Source organism: Thermobia domestica, chromosome 15, assembly GCF_964235325.1.
Source record: "Thermobia domestica chromosome 15, izTheDome1.hap1.1, whole genome shotgun sequence".
In the NCBI taxonomy this organism is placed as follows: domain Eukaryota; kingdom Metazoa; phylum Arthropoda; class Insecta; order Zygentoma; family Lepismatidae; genus Thermobia; species Thermobia domestica.
Genome location: NC_137468.1, coordinates 189,001,003 through 189,022,210, shown reverse-complemented (window position 1 = coordinate 189,022,210; position 21,208 = coordinate 189,001,003). Strand labels below are relative to the sequence as shown.

The window sequence follows — 21,208 nt, the reverse complement described above, 5'->3', positions numbered from 1 at the left end:
GCGGTCCTTGTTTCGATCTCAGCTCGCGCCAAGTGAACTTTGCGGTGGAGAAACACCGTGTTCGTGGGTTTTCTTGGGGTTCTTCCATTTCCTCCCACTTTCTTCATTCCACCATTTCACTCATTTCTCATCCTCACCGTCTCCTTTAGCCTAACCGGCATAAACGTGGAACGTAAAACTTAAAGATTTCATTTTTGATCCACGCATAATTTCAACTTCTTTTTCCGTTTTCATTCTCTCTAGTTTCGATTTTATCGGAGTTCCATGTCCTGCGTTAAGTGAAGTTAACTCATGACCAAATGAAAGACTTTTGAAGTACATTTACTGTATTTTAGTTTCTGTGTTTTCATTATAATATATTTTAATCCGCAAAGAGGTCTATTTCGGAAATGCTTATGAGTTTACGAAAACAGCAGATAAAGTTGCACATCAACGTATGCATTGTGTCAGTACTCAGTGGATAGTCGGATTAATTTAATCGGGCTCTCTATCTGTAAGTGTGGGATGCATTTCTTCTTCTTCCTCACCTCAACCATAGGTTGGTGGGCAACATGGAAATTTTAGAACTTTTCTCTTACCTGGGAGAGCTTTTTTATACTTTAATAAGGTCTCTCCTTCGTAACTGCATTTAGATATTCTATCCTTGGTCTTCCTCTTAGTGGTTTTCCTTCTGCCTTTCCCTTTGTCAGCACGGTGATCCAATCGGAGTGCCGAATGAGATGGCCAAGTATGTTGTTTCTTCTTTTTCCTATTATCTTCATGATCTGCCGTCCTTCGTTAGCTTCCTTTAGTACGTCTTCGTTCCTTTTCTTTTCGGTCCATGATATGCGCATCATTCTGCACCGACACCACATTTCAAATGCTTCCAGCTTGGATATTTCAGCTTTTCTCAATTCCCACATCTTTGATCCATAAAGCGCCCTGCTCTATACCAGAATCTTAATAAATCATTTTCGAACGTCCAACGACATATTTCTTGATGTTAGTAGTCCTCTTTTCCTATTGAATGCTTGTTTAGCCTGCGCTCTTCTGGAACTGACGTCTTTTTCACATCTTCCGTCCGAACAAATTAGACTTCCTAAATAGGGGAACGTTTTAACTTCTTCGATTTTCTCTCCTTCTATCCATACGTTTGCCCCTTCCTGTCCTGCTCACGTACGTTTTATCACTTTGGGTTTCTTCTATTTATCTTAATTTTGCATGTTTTTTCCAGTTGGTTATTCAAGCAAGTTTGCAAGTTCTTTCTGTAAGACCTTTTTGTTTTCCGCTATCAGTGCTATGTCATCAGCAAACCTTATTGTACTAAAAATCTGACTATTTACTTGTACACCTTTCACATTTTTATCAAATAATTCTTTCATAGCCTCTTCTATATAGAAGTTGAACAGGAGAGGTGAAAGTCCACATCCTTGCCTTAGTCCTTTACTTATTCTTGCTTCCTTCTTATCTCTTCCTATAAAATAAGAAGATAAAATGTTTATTTCTTAATTTACATTTTTTTAAATCACTTGTTTTAGAAAGAGAATCTGTTCTTACTGAATTTTGAACTGACACTTCTTTTAGTCCATTTTAAACTACTTCATCGAATGTGATTTAAAAAAAAAAAGTGATGGAAAAGTTTGTAAAACCTGAAGCTTTTAGTTGTTCGAGTTCATATTTACGAATTGGTTTGGAAAATGAAGAAAAACTTACTGTGAAAAACGTTGATATAGATTTTTTTCTGCACATACTGCCTTTAAGCAATGCCAACCAATAGCGGATTTGGACATTGTGGATTTTCGAGGAAATTGCAGAAAGTATATACAGAAATTTGTTCTTAGCTTTTGGAGAAGTCATCTTTAATTTATAAATTGACCAGAGATCTTTCATGTTTGAGTCTTAATGTTTCTGCAAAATCTGGTATAACAGTAAATTTCATGAAGTCTTGAGTAGCTGAACTAGTTGAAAATAATTACTTAAATGGCAATAATCCAGATGGAGTTGTGACGCAGTTGAAATTGAGTTTTGTTCGAATCCAAATTGTAAAACAATCAGGCAGCGTTTGGATGACTTTTGGCTAACTAATTTGAATACTTCAGAGTGCTGTGATTCAAGAGATATTGTAAGAATGGTCTTGATTTCTCTCATGAAAATTCAAGTATAAAAAGAGTATTTTCAGTCAATGAGCATGTGTAGCAGATTATTTAAAATAACAGTCTTTAATAGCACGTAGTCTTGTATATGATTCAGTAACTTCTTCTAAAGACCTTGTGAAACTGTCCATAAGAAAATTGATGATACATTATGCATAAAATGCTCGTACTCGTTTTGCAAAAGCAAAAAATCAGCGACTAAAGGAAGTGAAAAAGAAAGAAGAAAAGAAGATGACAGGAAACAAAGATCATTCTGAGCGAGTTTAAAGCTAAGAAGAGTAAAATAATAAAACATGTGCGCAATATTGACAAGAAAACAAAGCGTTTGGAGAAATGAAATGAATTTCGTAATAGTATTGGTTTCTTTTCTGAAGATATGTCGTTAATATAGTACAACCAGAGTTATATATATACATCCACCCTTTTTCGGTGAGAGTCTCACTGTAACGTTTTCCTTGCACATGTGATGAAACTTTCATCATGTGATTAATATTACAGATTGAACTTTAAGGGAAGATGTATAATTTCTTGCTTTTTGCAGGGATTTCCATTAGGTAAGTGTTCTGTAATTTCATAATAAAATACGTTGTATTTGTTTTATATATATATTATTATTCTGGTTAATTAGAAAAATATTTATGCACCATCGTTGTCATGTTTTCTTGGTCTTGTTTTTCTATGAACATGGGAAAGTCTCTGTGGCTAATTACGTATCAGGAAAAAAATTCAAAAAATGTTCTGGAAAACCGGGAAAAGTCAGGGGATTCTTTCCTGTGAATTTCATCACTACCCTGATGTGAGACATGGACCTACAACTTAACGTGGGATCCGAACCTCATGAACTCCCGCCAAAACCGAACTTGCATCCCCCGTACCGAAGAGTAAACGCTAACCATACATTGGTGAGAAAGCTCTCTATTGATTTGAGTTCTAGCTTCTCAAATATTATGAGGTTAGGTTTATTGAGGGGCAGATGTAGTGATTCATCATAGAATCTCCATCACATTTACTTTCATCGTAGCCCTCCTCGCTTGTCTGATGGCTAGCGCGCACCTTTTGTGCACGGTGCCCCGGGTTCGATTTCCAGTGGGAGACCCCTGAGATTTTTCCCTTACACCGTAGACCTTAAATGTTTCATGTAGCCTTGGTTGAAAAGGACGTTAAACTCTATTCAAACCATCTCCCATAGAATCTACCAGTGACAATCACATTAACTCAGGCAAGGAAAGCCTGTTGAAAACAATATAACGAGAGTTAAAAACAACATGTAAATAAGATTTAGAAATCTCTCGTTTATTTGAAGTTTCATGTAATGTTTATAAGATGGACAATTGAGATTTTGTATTTATGATTATCAACTTCACTGCAGTATAGTTAAGAAAGTAACATTCATATTACCCTTTCCTCAGTAAATAATGTTCTGTATATTTGATTGTTTTTACAGAATCTTCTCTCCAAGATTCAGTTGGAAGTCCGTTCTTCTTTTTAGCATCTGTGGCGTTTTCTTCCTCACACATATAACGTACTTAACGATAGTAAAATTTGACTATGGTTATAATATGAAAACCAATATATCTGTAGGTAAGTTCACTGAATACTTTTTATCTTTTTAATTTTGAGAATTTCGGGCGTCACGGCACGAAACGTTGAGTGTTCGAGAAACTGACAAACTTTTTAGATTTAAGTTCTACCTGCCTATGATGGATATTTTTCAATTTCTTATTTATTTTCATCGATGTGAAAAGTAAGCACTATTCAGACCTGCGTTTATAGAAAATATATTTATGTTGTAGGCTGTTGAGACATATGTTTCAGCGACAGAAAGTTGTGATTTACAAGGACTATTAAACAAACTTGCGGCTGGACATACTTAACTTTTTCGGTAAATATGTCGTTTAATGGTGAATTGTCCACTGTTACGATTCTAAAACCAAACTTCAAAATAAGGAACGGAAACATCAAAGATACTGCCACCAAACAAAATCGTTCGTCTATGTTTTAGGATGAGTACTGGTATTTAAGTGGGTTATTTGCAGGGAGAAGCCGCAATGACAGGTCCTTACTATTGGTCGATTTAATCTTTCACGACGAGAATTCCACATTTCTCTCTAAGGTTTTGAGGTAGTACGTTGTTTGTTTTAATTTTAACCAGCGATCGTTTCGCTGAGCGTATTGCCAGCCTCCTCAGGATCAGTATAAAGATTGACAACTACGTGCTGTATGTGGTCGCCAACTTTGTTGCTCTCTGATTGGCTGGGCTTGTTGGCCAATCACAATTTGGTTTTTGATGCATCTATTGAGACATTTTGGTCCTCAAAAGAGTATTGTAGATGAAATGTAGTTGGTATCCCGTTTCTCTCTTTCTAATTTCAATTGTTTCTTTAGTCATCCATAGGGGAGAGAGAGGGCCTTACTAAGCTGATTAAATTGTGTAATTACGTGCTGCGATCAAGGAGAAATGTCAGATTGAGGTGGAGTGTGCTTCTTTAGTATGACAGTGTTCCCAGCTTCAAATCTTGTATTGTAATGACTGTAATTAATAGCACAGTCTACTTATTCGTTTGAGCAGACCTTCACTGACCATGGACCCTATCAAAATGGAAAGAATAAAGTCTGAGAAACCATTGAGAGATGTTGTATTTTTAGAAAAGGAAATGGGCCACCTACATCTGATTTCAATTTTGACTACCAGCTCATTCAATGTTTCATACGAGACATTCAGGTATCTCAATAACTATTAAATTGTGTCAACGATACACTGTCGTACATCACTGATTGTTCGCAAATCAGCAGCAAACTGTGGTGGCTGCTTTACATCAGTTAACCCCTTGCGTTCCAGATGTCATTTTCCTATGTGCGTGATGTAATACCAGATTTTCATTTACTTTTAAAAGACTGTCTAGACCGTTGTATAGGGCATAGTTATTTTTCAAGCGCGACGATAGCATTCACATTACTGATAATATATATATATTTGAATTGTTAAACAGTTGGACTGAAAAAGGGAAATTTTGATGTTCTGAAGGGATTTTATGCTGCTTCGAGTTGGCACACTGGCCAGAGATCAAAGACAAAGTTTTGTTTTATTTTTTCCGATCTCGAACTACGTTATCGAAGTTGCCAATTGTTTATCGTCAAAAGAAGCACATGGCTCCCTTAGGCTTGCCATCAATTAAAACAAAACATTTTTTTTATTCTTTTCTGTCAGTAAGGTGCTGTCACCTAGGAAAAATAATAAAACTAACTCGTGTCTTGCATCCACTAACAAATTTCATCGTCTCCAGAATTAATATGACTTAATAAAGGATATGTTTTCATGGCATCCCCATAGATGTCACTGGTATTTTGCAGCGGAGTATTTTATTACATCCCCATAGATGTCACTGGTATCTTGCAAGTAGTATTTTATGATATCCCCATAGATGTCACTGGTATTTTATGACATCCCCATAGATGTCACTGGTATTTTATGACATCCCCATAGATGTCGCTGGTATTTTGTAACGTAGTATTTTATGGCATCCCCATAGATGTCACTGGTATTTTGCAACGGAGTATTTTATTACATCCCCATAAATGTGACTGGTATTTTGCAACGGAGTATTTTATGTCATCCCCATAAATGTGACTGGTATTTTGCAACGGAATATTTTATGACATTCCCATAGATGTCACTGGTATTCTGCAACGGAGTATTTTATGACATCCCCATAAATATCACTGGTATTTTGCAACGGAGTATTTTATGACATCCATATGGTTGTCACTGGAACGCAAGAGGTTAATCTTTAGTTGTAAGAAAAACAGGTGTCATATGACATAATCATTAAATCATATCAACTCCAAAGCGAAAAGCAGCTCAATAAACAGCAGTTGCCTTAACAACTTATTCTTCCTAAAAGTATCCGTAGAACTTAAAAGGTTTCTCAATATACCTACCAGCTGCCTATTTGCCAATTCATGTGGGTTTTGGTGCTCATTTTGTTTTTTAAGGAGTTCGTTTACCAAAAACTCCATTATATATAAGGATATTTAAAAAGTAGTGAGTCTTTGGAGATCAAAATTGAGACTACATATATTGTGAATTGATAATAACATTATAAAATCATATTTTTGTCAATTTTTCGATGACTTTGTCACATTTTTGTAACACTATAATGCGGTCCCTGTAGACCGTTTGTGGTTTGTGGTCAAAAAATTGTGAAACATGGATTTTACATGCTTCTTTTGAAACTAACTTAACACCACTCAGGAAGTTCTGCAGAGACCGAAACAAATGATAGTCTCACGGTGCCAAGTATGGGTTATATGGTGAATTCATTAGAACCTCCCAGTCAAGTTCTCTAAATTTGTAACGGGTCGTGAAAGATGTATGCGGTCTGGTGTTGTCAGTGAGGTATTTGAATTGCTAGACGCACTCTCGGTAATTGTTGACAGTACAGGGTCAACTCTATCGTTCTGTCCGGTGGCAGAAACTCGTGATGCACAATGCTCTTCCAATCCCACTAAACGCACAGCATAACCTTTCTGGGTTTTGCCATTAACTGTGGAGCTTCTACTCCCTTCGACTATGATGTTTTTCTCAGATTGTTGTCGTAGGCTAACCACTTTTCATCAGTCGTGATCAACCGCTTCAGAAATGGCTCGAGTTCGTTGTATTTCAGTAAAAATATGCAGATAGAAATTGGATCGAGTAAATGTTTTGATCATGTGGCATCCAAATGTAGAGTTTCGTTTCGTAACCAGCTTTCTCCAAATAATTTAATGCTGTTTGGTGACGGATGTTAGGTTATTGGCAATATCATGACTGCTTACATGCCAGCTTGTGCATGAATATCATTCACTTTTTCTGTGATTGGTTGGCTACTGCGAGGAGTATCTTGTGCATCGAAATTTCCAGAACGAAAGTGGCAGAACGATCTTCTGGCTCTTGCTTTTAGTATCTATCTGTATCTTTCCCATAAATAGCACAAATGTCTTGACGGTCCTGAGCCGCATTTGCGCCTTTATTGAAATAAAATCGTACAATGTAGCTGAGTTTTGCACAGTTCACTCATCTTCCGCCTGATTATAAGAATTTCATTGGTACATCTATTAGCTTTGTATGTAGTTGTCAAATGACGTTAGGTTGATCCGCTCCAACTCATATACCCTGAGATTTCATGACACTAATACTATGTCGTGCGCAAAAGGCTCAATACTTGCTTAGACTATCATACTTTGTGAGACCATGTGTCAATTCGGTAGACACAAAGTCTCAAGAAGTACTTGATGTATCAACAGCAATTTTGGCCATGATCTAAGGTTAACAGTCGAGTTCTTCGATGAAGGTGATGCATCCACCTGAAACGATAGAAATCAAATACTGTCAATATTAACTTTGATCACTATAGAGCAGAAGAGGTAATCGATAGGGAGAAGTAGTTTCGTCAATCGATTAAGTGTCCCAAGAATACATTTTATGGCCATCCTTAATTCTGTACTAAAACTGGAAGTGATAAAAATCCACTATAACTTCAGTTTCAGTATTTGTCTACATACAAGACAAAACCAATAGGAGATAAGTAGAAGTTTTTTTTTTTAATCAATTTAACGTTCTAAGAATAGATACCACGTTCCTCTTGGCCATTTATTCGAAGTGGAAGTGGAAGAAATCAACCACTTCCGGTTTCAACGTTGATCTCCATAGATTAACAACAGTCATATATAGTGAGGAGCAGTTTTTCTGCAAATCAAATAACCGTCCCAACAATATATTCCATCTCAATTCTAACCTCTCTATTAAACCCAGAAATGGTAGATATCTACTACTACTTCTGGTTTCAATAATAATGGCAGATATTGCGCCATTAATAAAGCTTAAATATAAAAATCGTTTGCAGGGTGAGGGGAAATGCACTGTTGAGAGGAGACTGGAGACACTTACAATTCAAATTTATACTGCCGCGTCCACCCTTCTCTTAAATACATCATCATTTTTCCGTGGAGAGTGAGTAACAGGGAAAAATGTTGAAAATTGTTGACGCGCAGATGACGATAGCATAACTTCATTGTGAACGCGTTAAAAAAAATCCAAACTTCAGTTTTCACGTTGTATACATTGTGATAAACCAAACCCCTGCATGTAATAACACCGTGAATTTATGAAATACTCTGCGATAACCTGAAATACAATGTCTTTGTTTTCAGTCTTTAACCGTTTTTAGTTTCAGATGTATGGTGAGAGGAGTATATTTGAGCAATGTGCCATTCAATATAGAGTACGGTTTTCAAGTTAGAAATAAAGAAACTCCGCACATCACTTTTTCATATATTTTTTTTCCAAAAAAATTCAAAATATAAAACTTCTTCAAAATTCAGTAAATAAGTGGAAAACAAATTACAAAGTTTTTTTCTGTAGCAAAATGTCAGATAAAGCTTGCTTATAAATCATTATATTAAAGTCATATAAATGATTAGTGACAAAATAGTTAGTTATCAGGTGTAGTATTTAGCGATCAAGAGGCAAGCACTTTTTTCCAAGGACTAAAAATCAGAACTTCCATTCACAGAAGATTGTTGAATTTTATGCATTACTCTCTCTCTCTCTCTCTCTCTCTCTCTCTATATATATATATATATATATATATATATATATAGTCATAATTATAACTTCATGGAAACTTGTCGTCACCAACAAGCAGATGACCATAACACTAAAGACAAATTTCCTGCCTGCTTCTATAAAGTGATAAAGAATGCTGTGTGTTAGTAACATTCCGAGTCATAGAAGTGATAGAGAATAATTGTCATTTGTCTTCTATTTCAGGTGTAGCGAATGCCTTAGGGTGGTTATTGTGGTGTTTATGGAATTGCAGGAGGCAGCCATACGTCTGGAAATGCGCTGCTTTCGTTATATTTGCGGGGTTAGCGATGCTGTTAGAAATTTGGGATTTCCCACCATTTATGTGGATATTTGATGCACATTCCTTATGGCATTTAAGTACTTCTTTTCTTCCATTTTTATTTTATAGGTAAGTCTTCTCGTTTTTTCTTTTTTTTTCAGTATTTCTCCCTTTTTTACAAGTAGGGATTTATTATATTACTCAGAATGTTCTGTAAACCACCTTTCACTTTCGAAAGTAAATTTATCATTATTTTGTGTATCTAATGCAGTGGTTCTTAACCGAATTTCTATCACGACCCCCATTTCATCACATCCTCTTGCCAGCGACCTGGTTTACAATAAGTTGTGTGGGATTTTTAATATATCTATTGCGGAGATCTCACTATATCCATCTGTTTCTACGATAGTAGAAGCCATTTCTTGTAAATAGTGGATACAGTAACTTCCCTAAAAGCGAAGGGATTAAAACCAAGTTTGATCAGATCATTCATATTACAAATATCACATACCAGTCCCTTAATTCTGGGTCATATGATAAAATATATATATATATATATATATATATATATATATATATATATATATATATATATATATATATATATAATAAAATAAAGTGATTTCTAACTTTGGTTTAAAAACTTGCACAATTGTTAAAAAAGTTATTGAGTATTTTAAATGGCTTGATAATGTGCGTCACAAAGATTGAACGGACATTGCCGCACCAGTGAAATCAAACCATGCTCAGGTATTTCATTATGTTTCAATTTTAATTGTATTTTAATATGTAGGTTTTGTTGCATTTGTATTTTTCTGGTATTTCTACATGCAGTTCTCATTAGTTTCATATCGTACCTCTTTCATTTAAATTAATTTTTAAACAACTCTGCACCTGCTGAAAATGTTTAGTAGACCTAATTTTTGTTGTTCTTAACAATGTGTATAAAAATAAAAATATGCCTATCAAAACAAAATTCTAAATAATATTTAAAAATATTTTCCGGTATTAGATTCTAATGATATTTATCTGTTCCGCTTATCCCCCTTTCCCCATGAAACCCTCTCGCGACCCCAAGTTGAGAAACCCTGATCTAACGTATACCAATATACTTATATTTTGAAAATAACTTAATTGATTGAATTTTAGTGGAGATGTCAGCATCGAGGCTATTTGTCCTCGTCACGAACAAGACGCCTGCTCAAAAATACGAATAAAATTTAAAAGCGAATATATTAAAATAGCTGCAAAATAGATATAAAAACCTAAGATATTAGGTATATGAAAATAACAAATATAAAACAATAACAATAAATAGTAAAAAAATAAACAAAATACAGGATAAAAATGCAGTAAGAGTAAATAGATGAGCAAGTAACTAAGAAAGCTCAGAAAACGTGAGCAATGTTACAAGCGTGCATAAAAGCAAGGATACGCTCAACAATATCAATATCATTGCCCAATCAATGGTCAAGTATAAACAGCAGTCTTTTACGCTCTCTGAGACCTGACCTGACTATTCAGGGCGTTCAGTGGAACAGTATATTCCTCACAATACGAACGATTCAAACTATGCGTCAGATGAAAGTATCCGATACGCAAACGCGTCAGAAGTACTTCATCTCGACGACGAGAGCGAGCGGATGTGTGCCATTCTCCAAGGTGTGGTTTAACTACGTGAAGTTTATTTTCATTTGCCTGGTCTCAATCTGCTCATCAAGGTATGGAGATAGCTAGAGAGATCGAGCGAGCACGACTATGCTCTAATGCAACTCCAGCCAAGGCGGCATGCTTTGCAGCTGTGTCAGGACGTTCGTTTCCCCGAATGCTGACATGATTCGGCAACAGCAGACAACGATGACACAATCCTGTTTTGTTGTAGTTGATGGCATGTCAGAAGAATGTCTTGAACAAGGACGTGCTTACTGAAGACATTCTTTAGACTTAAACCACACTCAGCGAGTCGGTGCAAAGCAACACACGATGTAAAGAAAGAGTAAGCGCATAGTCGAGGGCAAGCTTAATTGTAGTTAATTCAGCAGAGTATATACTGAACACAGGCATTGCAGACTGGATTCTCAGCTGCCCTTATCAGTGATAAGGACACAGCCAACAGAATTCCTATCCTAAGAACCGTCCGTATAAAACATATTAAAATCGGGGTGCAGCTGGTATACCTGGGAACTGGTGTATTGTTTCGAATGCAAGCGCAAGTCAAGTCTTGGTGCGCAAAGCAGCTATGGAGGTACCGCACGAAACTGAAGCAAAGAGAGAGAGGGCCACACGAATTCGTCGGTGAGAAAACCCTCGCATGTACGGATATACCATGGGCATGTAGCATGAGGACGTGCAGCATAACGTTCGTAGATCCTCCCACCATAGAGACGAGGCCTACAGGGGTGGTCAGGAACACAACGCACATGCTCAGAATAATTAAGGAAGAGTCTCTCACGACGAAACGTTAACGAGAGTTCGTTGGTCTTCACATAAAGACTAACGACAGGACTAGTACGGAAGGCGCCAGTAACTAGTCGAATACCCAAGTGATGGACTGTGTCAAGTTGTTTCAGCAGAGAGGAGCATAAGCAACCAACCATGGTCTAATTGGACCGAATTAAACTACGGTAAAGTGGAGCAGAACAGTACGATCAGCGCCTCACGTGCGGCACGACAGAACATGAAGGAGATTCAGAGCGCGGAGACAAAAGTACTTAAGAGAATGAATGTGCGGTGATCACGTCAACCGTCGGTCAAAGATCAGACCCAGAAAATGGGCCGTATCAACGAACGACAAACGAGTACCATCCATATACAAATCCGGGTTAATAGCGCAAGTGTGTTTGCGACAGAAGTAGATACATTGAGATTCCTCAGTGGAAAAGCGAAATCCTGTCTCGTTCGACTAGTGAAAAAGACGATGTAGAGCCAGTTGAAGTTGTCGAGTAATGCCACGAAGATGACGGGAGTGACAATTAATTACAAGATCGTCAACATAAAGCAGATCACCTACATCAGTCTGAAGCTGCGAAAGAACACAGTTGACAGCAATAACAAACAACGTAATACTAAGTACACTGCAGTGTGGAACACCATTTTCTTGGAGAAAGCGCTCTGAATAACTAGATACCACACGCATTCAAAAATGTCGCTCATGAAGAAAATTCACATTAAATTGAACCATATGCCCACGAAGGTCTCAGTCAAATAATTGTTTTAATATACTGTAACGCCAAGTGGTGCCATACACCTTCTCTAAGTCGAAAAAGATAGCAACAAGGTGTTCGCCTTTGAGAAAGACGTCGTGAATATGTCTCTCGAGATGAGCGAGATTGTGAGTAGTGCATCGGGAGGTTCGAAATCCCCCCTGATAGTTGTTCAAGAGCAAATTAGATTCTAAATACCACATCCAAACAGTTTACAAACGCAACTCGTAAGAGCAGTAGGTTTGTAGCTTATGGGAACTAGTTCTGACTTTCTCTGGTTTCAAGGTGGGAACAATCAGAGCCTCACTCCAACAAGGTGGGAAAAATTCCTCTAACCAGGTAATAGGTAAAATAGGTTAATGAATATACCCTTGCTTTTATATGGGCATTAATTGAGATAAATGTAGTAGACCGTCATTTATCCGCTATAATTCGGACCGAAGGTTGTGCGAATATCGAGTTTTTCGAATAATTAAAGATGCATTTATTTAACAAAGGAAAGCATGTGAAGTACGGGTTTATTTTTTCTTACAATATACTGTACTTTATGTAAGGAACACAAGCTCTCAGGTATTGACATAAATAAACATTCATAAAAACAAGCATTACAAGCCAGGGTTCTGAGTAAATGCATTAGTTGTATCTACTTACTAATAAACACTGTATTTTTCATTAAGAAAGTATAGTTACAAAACACACTAGTTGCACTATATTTCGCTTTTCAGATCGCACTTGTCTCGCCGAACTAAAATTGTTCAACTCTTGGTTGTGTCCCGTGTTTATACTATGCGTTCTCGGTGCGTAGAACATATTCGAAAACACTCGAAAGTACTCGAATCTTCCAGACAAGCGATCATGCAGCAGAACTTTTCCAGAAAATGCTGTAGTTCTGGTACTTGCTACAAGATGACGCTGTGTACTTCAACTAAACAAGCATGATTGACGTTTTGTGTAATGCTGTAGCGCTCGCTGGCGCTACAGTGTGTTGTTATTATAAGCTAACTAGGTCTTGACCCTTGGGATTTAGTGGAGAAGTCAGTATGGCCCTTAAGCTAAAAAGTCTGGAGGACTCTGTTTTAGGCCGTTAGCTTATCAGCCACCCTTCGTATGTGGGAATGCCCTTTACACACACCATCAATTTAGTTGGGGGGGGGGGGGTGTCCGGATTATACTTTACACTAAAAGTATGTTACTTGGTTAGAAGTTGGAAATGTTCATTGATACAAAAGCAATAAGTTTGTGAAGATCGCAATGTACAACATGTATTAAGCCTTATTTATCCTCGTCAAAGGATACTTGACTACGTATCTTAAGGAGGATCATATATAATTTGCACGATATTCTGGAGTTCCTGTCACAATATTCGGGAGGTGACTTTATGCATAGGAATAAGTTTTAAAAAAGTCTCTGTTAAGAAAAATTGAAATTGGCTAGATTGGTAAGTTGCAAATACTAAGAAAATAAAATTCAAGGAACACAGCGTTTGGGCATTGCAGTTTAATTAAAATCACACTGTTTTCTTCATTAATAATATAATATGGGAAAATAAGCTACGTTGGGAAGCTACACAGCACGAACATTGGTGGTTGCAGAGGAAATTTTTAGGGAAAATCATATACTTGGACTCAACTAGGGGTGACCAACATGCAGCACTTTTCACGCCACTTTTCTTATGTAGATCCTTAAGAGTATCAATCGAAACTTTTTAAACGATTAGTTTCCGTTATTTTTAGCCTGAACTCGCGCCATAATAAATAAGAAACGCGTCTTTTTGAAAACAAATAATAATAATAATATAAAAGAAACCACGTGTTATCATTGAGATAAAGATATTCCATTTTGCCACCATATGACAACTTTGTGCAAGGAAAAACACCCTGGGTTGATTTAACAGGCCGGTGGCACACAGATTCCAACTGTTGATGGCATTGGAAATCACCTTTCTGTGGCATTCAAACGCATATATATATATATATATATATATATATATATATATATATATATATATATATATATATATATATATATATTGTTTTTTTATTTATTTATTTATTTATTTGAAAAGTACCACAGTTACCATAATGGCCTTTGTATGATGAAATCTTAACTTTAGCCCCAATTGATTCATCTGCAATAACAATTCGCTCCGGCCGGACAGAATTACAAATATATATATATATATACGACAAATACAAAGCTAACGGGATAGGGCTGACTCTTTAAGCTTCTGAAACTATGCATTAGGAAGGTGTCTCTACTATTCAGTATACTGTCTGAATTCCCGTGGTCTCTTTTCTGAATTTCCGTTTTATATAGTATATGAATAGGCGGTTGGAAAGTAAGATAGATGAGAGGTTAGAAGATCAATTTTGATTCCGAAAAGGAAAAGGCACCAGAGATGCAATTAGATTGATGAGAATTATATCAGAAAGAATTCTTGATGTAAAGAAAGAGTTGTGTTCGTGCTTCATCGACTGGCGAAAAGCTTTCGACCGAGTGAATTGGACGAAACTTCTGAAAATACTTAAAGAAATCGGAGTCAACTGGAGAGATCGATGACTCATTCAAAACCTGTACACAGGACAACGAGTGAAGCTGCGCTTGAATGAAGGAGAAACAAATAGTGTAGGGATTGGAAGAGGAGTCAGACAAGGATGTGGTTTGTCGCCCCATATTCAATATTTACAGTGAATGTTTAATGAAGGAAGCATTAATGGGAATTGGAGATTTCAAGATTGGAGGGCAGATCATAAACAAGATCAGGTATGCAGACGATACGGTTATAATAGCTAAAACCGAAGGAGGACTACAGGAGATGATTGACAAAATAGTTGACACTGGAAATCTGTATGAAATGGAAATTAACATCGAAAAGTCGAAAGTCATGAGAATATCCTGTGGAAACACGCCCTTACGGATCAGAGTAGAACGAAGAGAACTTGAAGAGGTCGATAATTTCAAGTATCTGGGAAGTATTTTGACTAGAGACGCTTACTGCACCAAAGAGATCAGGTCAAGAATGGCCATAGCTAAAGAAGCATTCAACAAGAAAAGATCACTCTTAACTAGCAGGCTCACTATTGGACTTAAGAAGAAGTTGGTCAAATGCTATATGTGGAGCATTCGACTGTATGGTTCAGAGACTTGGACATTACGGGAATTAGAGAAGAAATATTTGGAGAGCTTCAAAATGTGATGTTGGAGAAAGATGGAGAAGATAAAATGGACAGAGAGAGCAACAAACGAAGATGTTTTAAAACGGATAGGAAAAAAGAGGACACTTCTAGCCACCATTCTTCGCAGAACAGCCAATTGGATTAGACACATCTTGAGAAGAAATTGTCTTCTTTACACCGCCATAGAAGGAAAGCGAGGAATAGGAAGAAGAATACAGCTGATCGATGATTTGAAAGATAGGAGAAAATATTGGGAGTTAAAAGAGGAAGCTGAAGATCGACAAAAGTGGAAGAAACATTTCCAGGCCCAAATCTAAAATTGAAAAAATAAAAAAATTCCCAGTCCCAGGACCTATCCAAAAGGCAGAATACTTAATAATAATAATAATAATAATAATAATAATAATAATAATAATAATAATAATAATAATAATAATAATAATAATAATAATAATAATAATAATAATGTTTTGTTTGGTTCGGTGTTGAGGTTATTTACTACAATAATAATAATAGATATATGATTTGTATTTTACAGTATTAATAAGAATGTACAGAATTCCATGAACCTTGGCTTGTTTATAGGAGGAGGAGACTTTGAGTTATCAAGTGCTAATAGATGTCGCTCTTTTATTCTTATGTTCGGATGATTTTTCAGTGTTGTCAACCGATCCTCGTAATTGACATAAATCTGAAATGATATTTGAGCAACTGAATATTTATTATGTCGATTAAAAAAAAATCTCCACCTTCATCAGTGGCATATTTATTTACAAAACACACACATTCTGCTTCAATCGCATCTCATAAACAGAAAATCATTTTAGGTATGGTTAAGTTTATCTGAAATACATGGAAAATAAATTCATAAACCATTATAGCATGCCGAAATGATTTAATGGATACTAATAACTTCAAATACACTTATGTTCCTGTTTCAATCTCTTATTGGGGCTTCAACTGTATTGTGAAATTTTTTTTTACAGGTACAGTTATATGTGCGGAAACATGATGAAGAGAAATGTGTGTGTGCGCGTTAGCGTCTGTGAAGCTATTCTAGTTGCTATATAAACTATCCATCGTGATACGGTTTACGTATTTTGTTTTCAGAATATTGCAACAGGATTCACACTAACCTTGAAAATCAGGGAAGGTTGTGGAAAGTCAGCGAAATTAAAATAAGTCAAGAGATTTGCTTCAAAATATACCGAGTCAGGGAAATTGCTATATTTTGCTGAAGAGTCATGGAAAATGTAATCAGATCTTACGAAAGTATTCAGAGTTACTGTTACTGAAGCGATATTAACAGGCAATACGATTCATCGCAGAAGATATGGAGAACACTTCAAAGAATCAATGCAAATTCAAAAAGAAGAAAAAAAGGTTGTAAAAAAATAAACTTGTGTGTAGAAAGAGTGCATCTTAAGGAGCACTAAAAAGCACTAAAATTTCAGGCTTTGAAAGAACAACAAATTGAATAAAAAATTTAGATGTTTTAGGAGAAAATAATTTAGGTTTGTTGGTTTAGATAATCAAAGAGATAGCCGAATTATGGTATATGTTTACTTATTAATGTTTGAGTGTATTCAGAATGCCGAAGTGTTACGTTAGTATATACTTATTCTTTGGTATTAATGTTTTATTGTATTTCAAGTACAAGAAGTTTGACCCACAATAAATATTTACAGAAAAAAGTAAGTTTGTATTACATTTCTTTAAATTATAAAATTGAAAGTAACTATGTTTGTGACTCTTAATCTCTTAAACCACCCGACCAATCGCAAACTTTCAAAATCGATGAGATTCGGGCCTAGCATAATTTTCAGAATTTCATTTTGAGGTGCAACGTAGGGAAGGGAAAGGGTGCGAACGTATATATTTAAAAAAACTGGAAATGAAAGTGAATGTCTTTGTAACTTAGCAAGTCTTGAACCACACGACCGATCATGATCAAATTTTCGACATAGATGAGGTTCGAACCTAAGATGGGTTTTATCATTTCACTTCGATGGTTCAACTTAGGGGAGGGCGAGAGAAGGTGGAAAATGGCTGATATTAGTGTCGAATCCATAGTTTTCGGGGTCGCTGACATAAACAGTGATACTTCCGATGCCGTTTAAATCCATGCCACTAAAAACAAAAATAACATATTTCACGGGTGGCAAACACATAAGATAAGGAGTTTTGTGCATTTAAAATCTTTATTGTAATCCAGCGAGGTAGCGAGGATGCTAGTTTTAAGTAAATAAAAAGGAAAGGGTTCGATGGCTACGGAAATAGTAGAGTCTGATTGAAAAATGTTTTTCTTTTTTAAACCATAAATAGCAGCGTTCACTAAATCGCATGTCAGGAAAAATTTCTTAGTCATGAAAATTCAGAAAAAAGTCAGCGAAATCAATTTTAGAACATTAGTGTGAGCCATGTACAGGTAAGATTTAATTATACGTGAAGTATTTCTTTATACGTGAAATATTGTTTTCATTTGAAAGCCATGAGATGTAATTGAAACGGCAGTGTGTGTTTATGTTAATAAATAAACCGCTGGCGAAGATGGGAGTTCCGATTGAAAACGCATTCTCTGAGTTTAACTTAATTTAATAGTTATAATTATGCGTCCGTTTAATAGTAGAACAAAATTATTTGCATTTAGTGTAACGTTTTCTTTTCTTTGTATTTTCAGATTTCTGATTGATGATTGTGAGTATTTGTTGAAGCAGGACGACACAGATGATACGAAGAAGCTGTTTTGAAATATAAGTGAAATTAGTATATTTTAATTATATTTAAAAAATTTAAAAAATACTATAGAAAATTATAATAGTAATAATTTTTAAAAAAATATATCTAGTCCGTAAGGGCTTGATATTTCATTCAAACTGTGATATAGCACATTGTTCCAATGATTTTTCTTATAAATGTTCATATATATACACACACATAGTATATATTAATAAATGTTAGCTGAAATAAAAAAATGTCCGAAAGTGTACAGTATAAAGTTTTCAGAGAAAAAAAAAACGCTTAAATATAAAATATATCATAAGTAGTACTTGTTGAAAAATACTTTCACAGATGTAGTTAATCTTCAGGTAAGAATATTTTAGAAAATTGTAGACTGGTCTTCGAATGTGTAACACTTGTAAAGCAATCTCCCGTTTAAAAAAATAAATAAAATATAACAAAAAATAAGAAGAAAAGATATGAAATAAGTAGAATAGAAACGAGTTTGTGGTTTAAACATTTGTGTGAATAGATTGTGGTTCTAAATGGTAAACCGGTATTCCTGGAGAATAGCATAACAGCGATTTAACTCACATTTACAAAATACTTAGGTAAGAAAGTTACAGAATACTTAGGAAAAAAGTGCACCAAAGAAATGAATATATGTTGTTTTCGTAGTATTTATGCAAAGTGTTCAGAGTGATCCTTTTAAAGTCTGGATCCAAATGGGAAAAATACATACAATTATAGAATTTGTTAGAAGTGTCCATTGTTGTGTTACTTACGGAATTGAAGCCGAAATCTCTGCTTCCGTTGTGCATTAGGGACCACACTCAAAGAAATCTGACCTTCGTGTGCATTCAGTTTCTTCAGATTGAGGAAGCTTTTAATTTTAAACTCATATAGCACAGCTTGTTGAATGTTTGGTTACTAGTTCCCCAAATTCAGTAACAAGTACTCATTACTTGTACTGCATTCGTTTTACATAGACTAGATTTAAGTATTTATGTAAAGAAACACAATTTACAATTCATGGACAATTTCTCACGGCGATAAATTTCTTGGGTTTGGAGCAGTTTCCCAACGACGAATTGTTTGGGAGCACACACACCCTTTCGCGCGTGTAGTCGGCCCATACTTCCCAGTGACTGTGGGTCTCTCCAGAAAGTTAGATATAATTAATTCCTACTTTTTCAGCACATTTGCAAAATACTTAGTAAGAATGTTACAGAATACTTAGGATAAAAGTGCACCGTAATAATAAAAGAAACAGTCATATCCGAAAATTCCTATAGATCCAGACTTACAGGACACCCTACATTTTGGTATTGCTGTTATATATTGCTCACAAGTTAAAAGACTTGTTCAAAATTGAGAAGAAGTTTCTCAGTCAGTTCCAAGTACATCTAAACACTCAAAAATGAATGAATTTACTTCAGATTTGACGCAATACTCGCAAGTATGAAGTAAATTTTCTGAGTTATGAGTACCAGCACATTCTTCTTTGAATTAGATTTATTCAAACCCAGATTGAGAAATTTTTTCTCGTTGTTGTGAGAGTGCTTTTTAATTGTGTGCAGCAGTGGCGTCAGGAGTTCATTCCTGAGCGGGAGTGGAGTTTCGACCAAAGATGATGTGGACTAAGGAAAATAAATTTTTAGACTGTATATACGTAATTATTAATTCCATTTCAAACGAATACTGTAATAATATTGTTGAAGAAGTTTAAGAAGGAATAGTCCACCTCTTATCTAGGCTAATGATGTAATTAAAAAAAAAAGTACTTGTCACGGTATGTTTAGTTAAGAAAAGTACAGTGCAGCCCACTTATAATGAACTCGTAAATAGCGAATTATTGGATATTAAGAATATAAATGAAATCCGTGTCACACCGCCTATTTAAAACATGCAAGAAATGACTATATATTACGAACAATATTTTCCGTAAAGACCGCTTAGGGCGAGGTTTTCAGCATGAAATCATGTTTTGTTTTCTTTTGCTGGTGGATAACCCAGGTACAGCAAAACTGGTTTTCATAGCTATTGTCACAGTGCAAGCTAGGCATGACTCACTCCTCCCCCTTCCACTCGGATGACAGCAGAAATCGCCCCGGGTGCAGGTATTTCCGGTAACACGCGTCCACTAGAGTTCAAAGTCGAGGTTAAAAATAAATCTCTTGTTTTCACTGGAGTTCATTGTGTTAGACGCGGAGACAAAGTGAGGTGCATTTTTCGATAGCTGGAAAATAGAAACACGTCGCAAGTTGATTTTTTTAAGTCGTGTTTGTGTATCGCTAGATTAAAAGATGGCAAACGAAAGGAAAGCCAGATGTCTTCAGACAAAAATGAAAATTATAGGAGGCTACGAAGGAAGATGAAGCAGATTCTGATGATGAGGGAGAAGTGGAAAGTCTGAAGCCACCCATGAGTTCCAAAGAAGCGATCCAAAGTTAGGAAAGCTTGCAACGCTATCTTTTCAAATACAGCAACACGGTGCCGGACAGTGCATTTCGGTCATTTGAGAAAGTGGAACTAGCGGTGCTACGAGCAGCGGCAACACAGACGATTCAGAAGAAAATTACAGATTTCTTCAGGCGTGCTTTAACAGGTAGGAAGAACTGTAATATGTATGATAGTCCAGATTACAACCTAATTAATAAAATTATCTTCAGATGTAATGCTATACAGCTGTATATTCTTTTCTAAACTATCTGCTTGTTATCTAATCCTTTATTTTTCCATAATTCGGAAAAATACATGAGTTTGTTTATAACGAAGTTCGGATATAAAGAACTCATTGTGTTAGTCCCGTGAAATTCGTTATAAGTGGGCTGCACTGTATTGAGAAGCTAACATTTTATCGCATCTTTGACATTATTGCCAATACTGTCAGGTCACTTGCCAAAAAATTAAGAAGTTTCTAATGTCTTTCGTAAATCACTTAGTTTTGACGTACGAGTTATCGTACAATTAGCCCTTGTTAAATATCACTGGCATAATGGTTAATCCTCGGCCCAGTCGCACACTTTCATTCTTTAATATTCAAACTTCATCTTCAATTGGTGCTAATTGAGTTCGCTACAACTTAAGTT

General features: G+C 35.8%; 1 protein-coding gene across 2 annotated transcripts in view; it reads left to right on the top strand.

The window, feature by feature from the left end:
• Positions 1 to 19,783, top strand: part of PGAP3 (Per1-like protein PGAP3) — a 77,199-nt gene extending 57,416 nt beyond the window's left edge. The window contains exons 6-8 of one of the 2 annotated variants that reach the window (XM_081740543.1): positions 3,577 to 3,713; positions 8,941 to 9,145; positions 18,076 to 19,783. In XM_081740543.1, coding sequence (XP_081596669.1) covers positions 3,577 to 3,713; positions 8,941 to 9,145; positions 18,076 to 18,145 — 412 coding nt within the window. In that variant the 3' untranslated portion in view covers positions 18,146 to 19,783. Of the gene's footprint in view, positions 1 to 3,576; positions 3,714 to 8,940; positions 9,146 to 16,381; positions 18,029 to 18,075 lie in introns of those variants that run through there. The other variant, XM_081740542.1, reaches the window with a different exon arrangement.
• Positions 19,784 to 21,208: the final 1,425 nt, after the last annotated feature.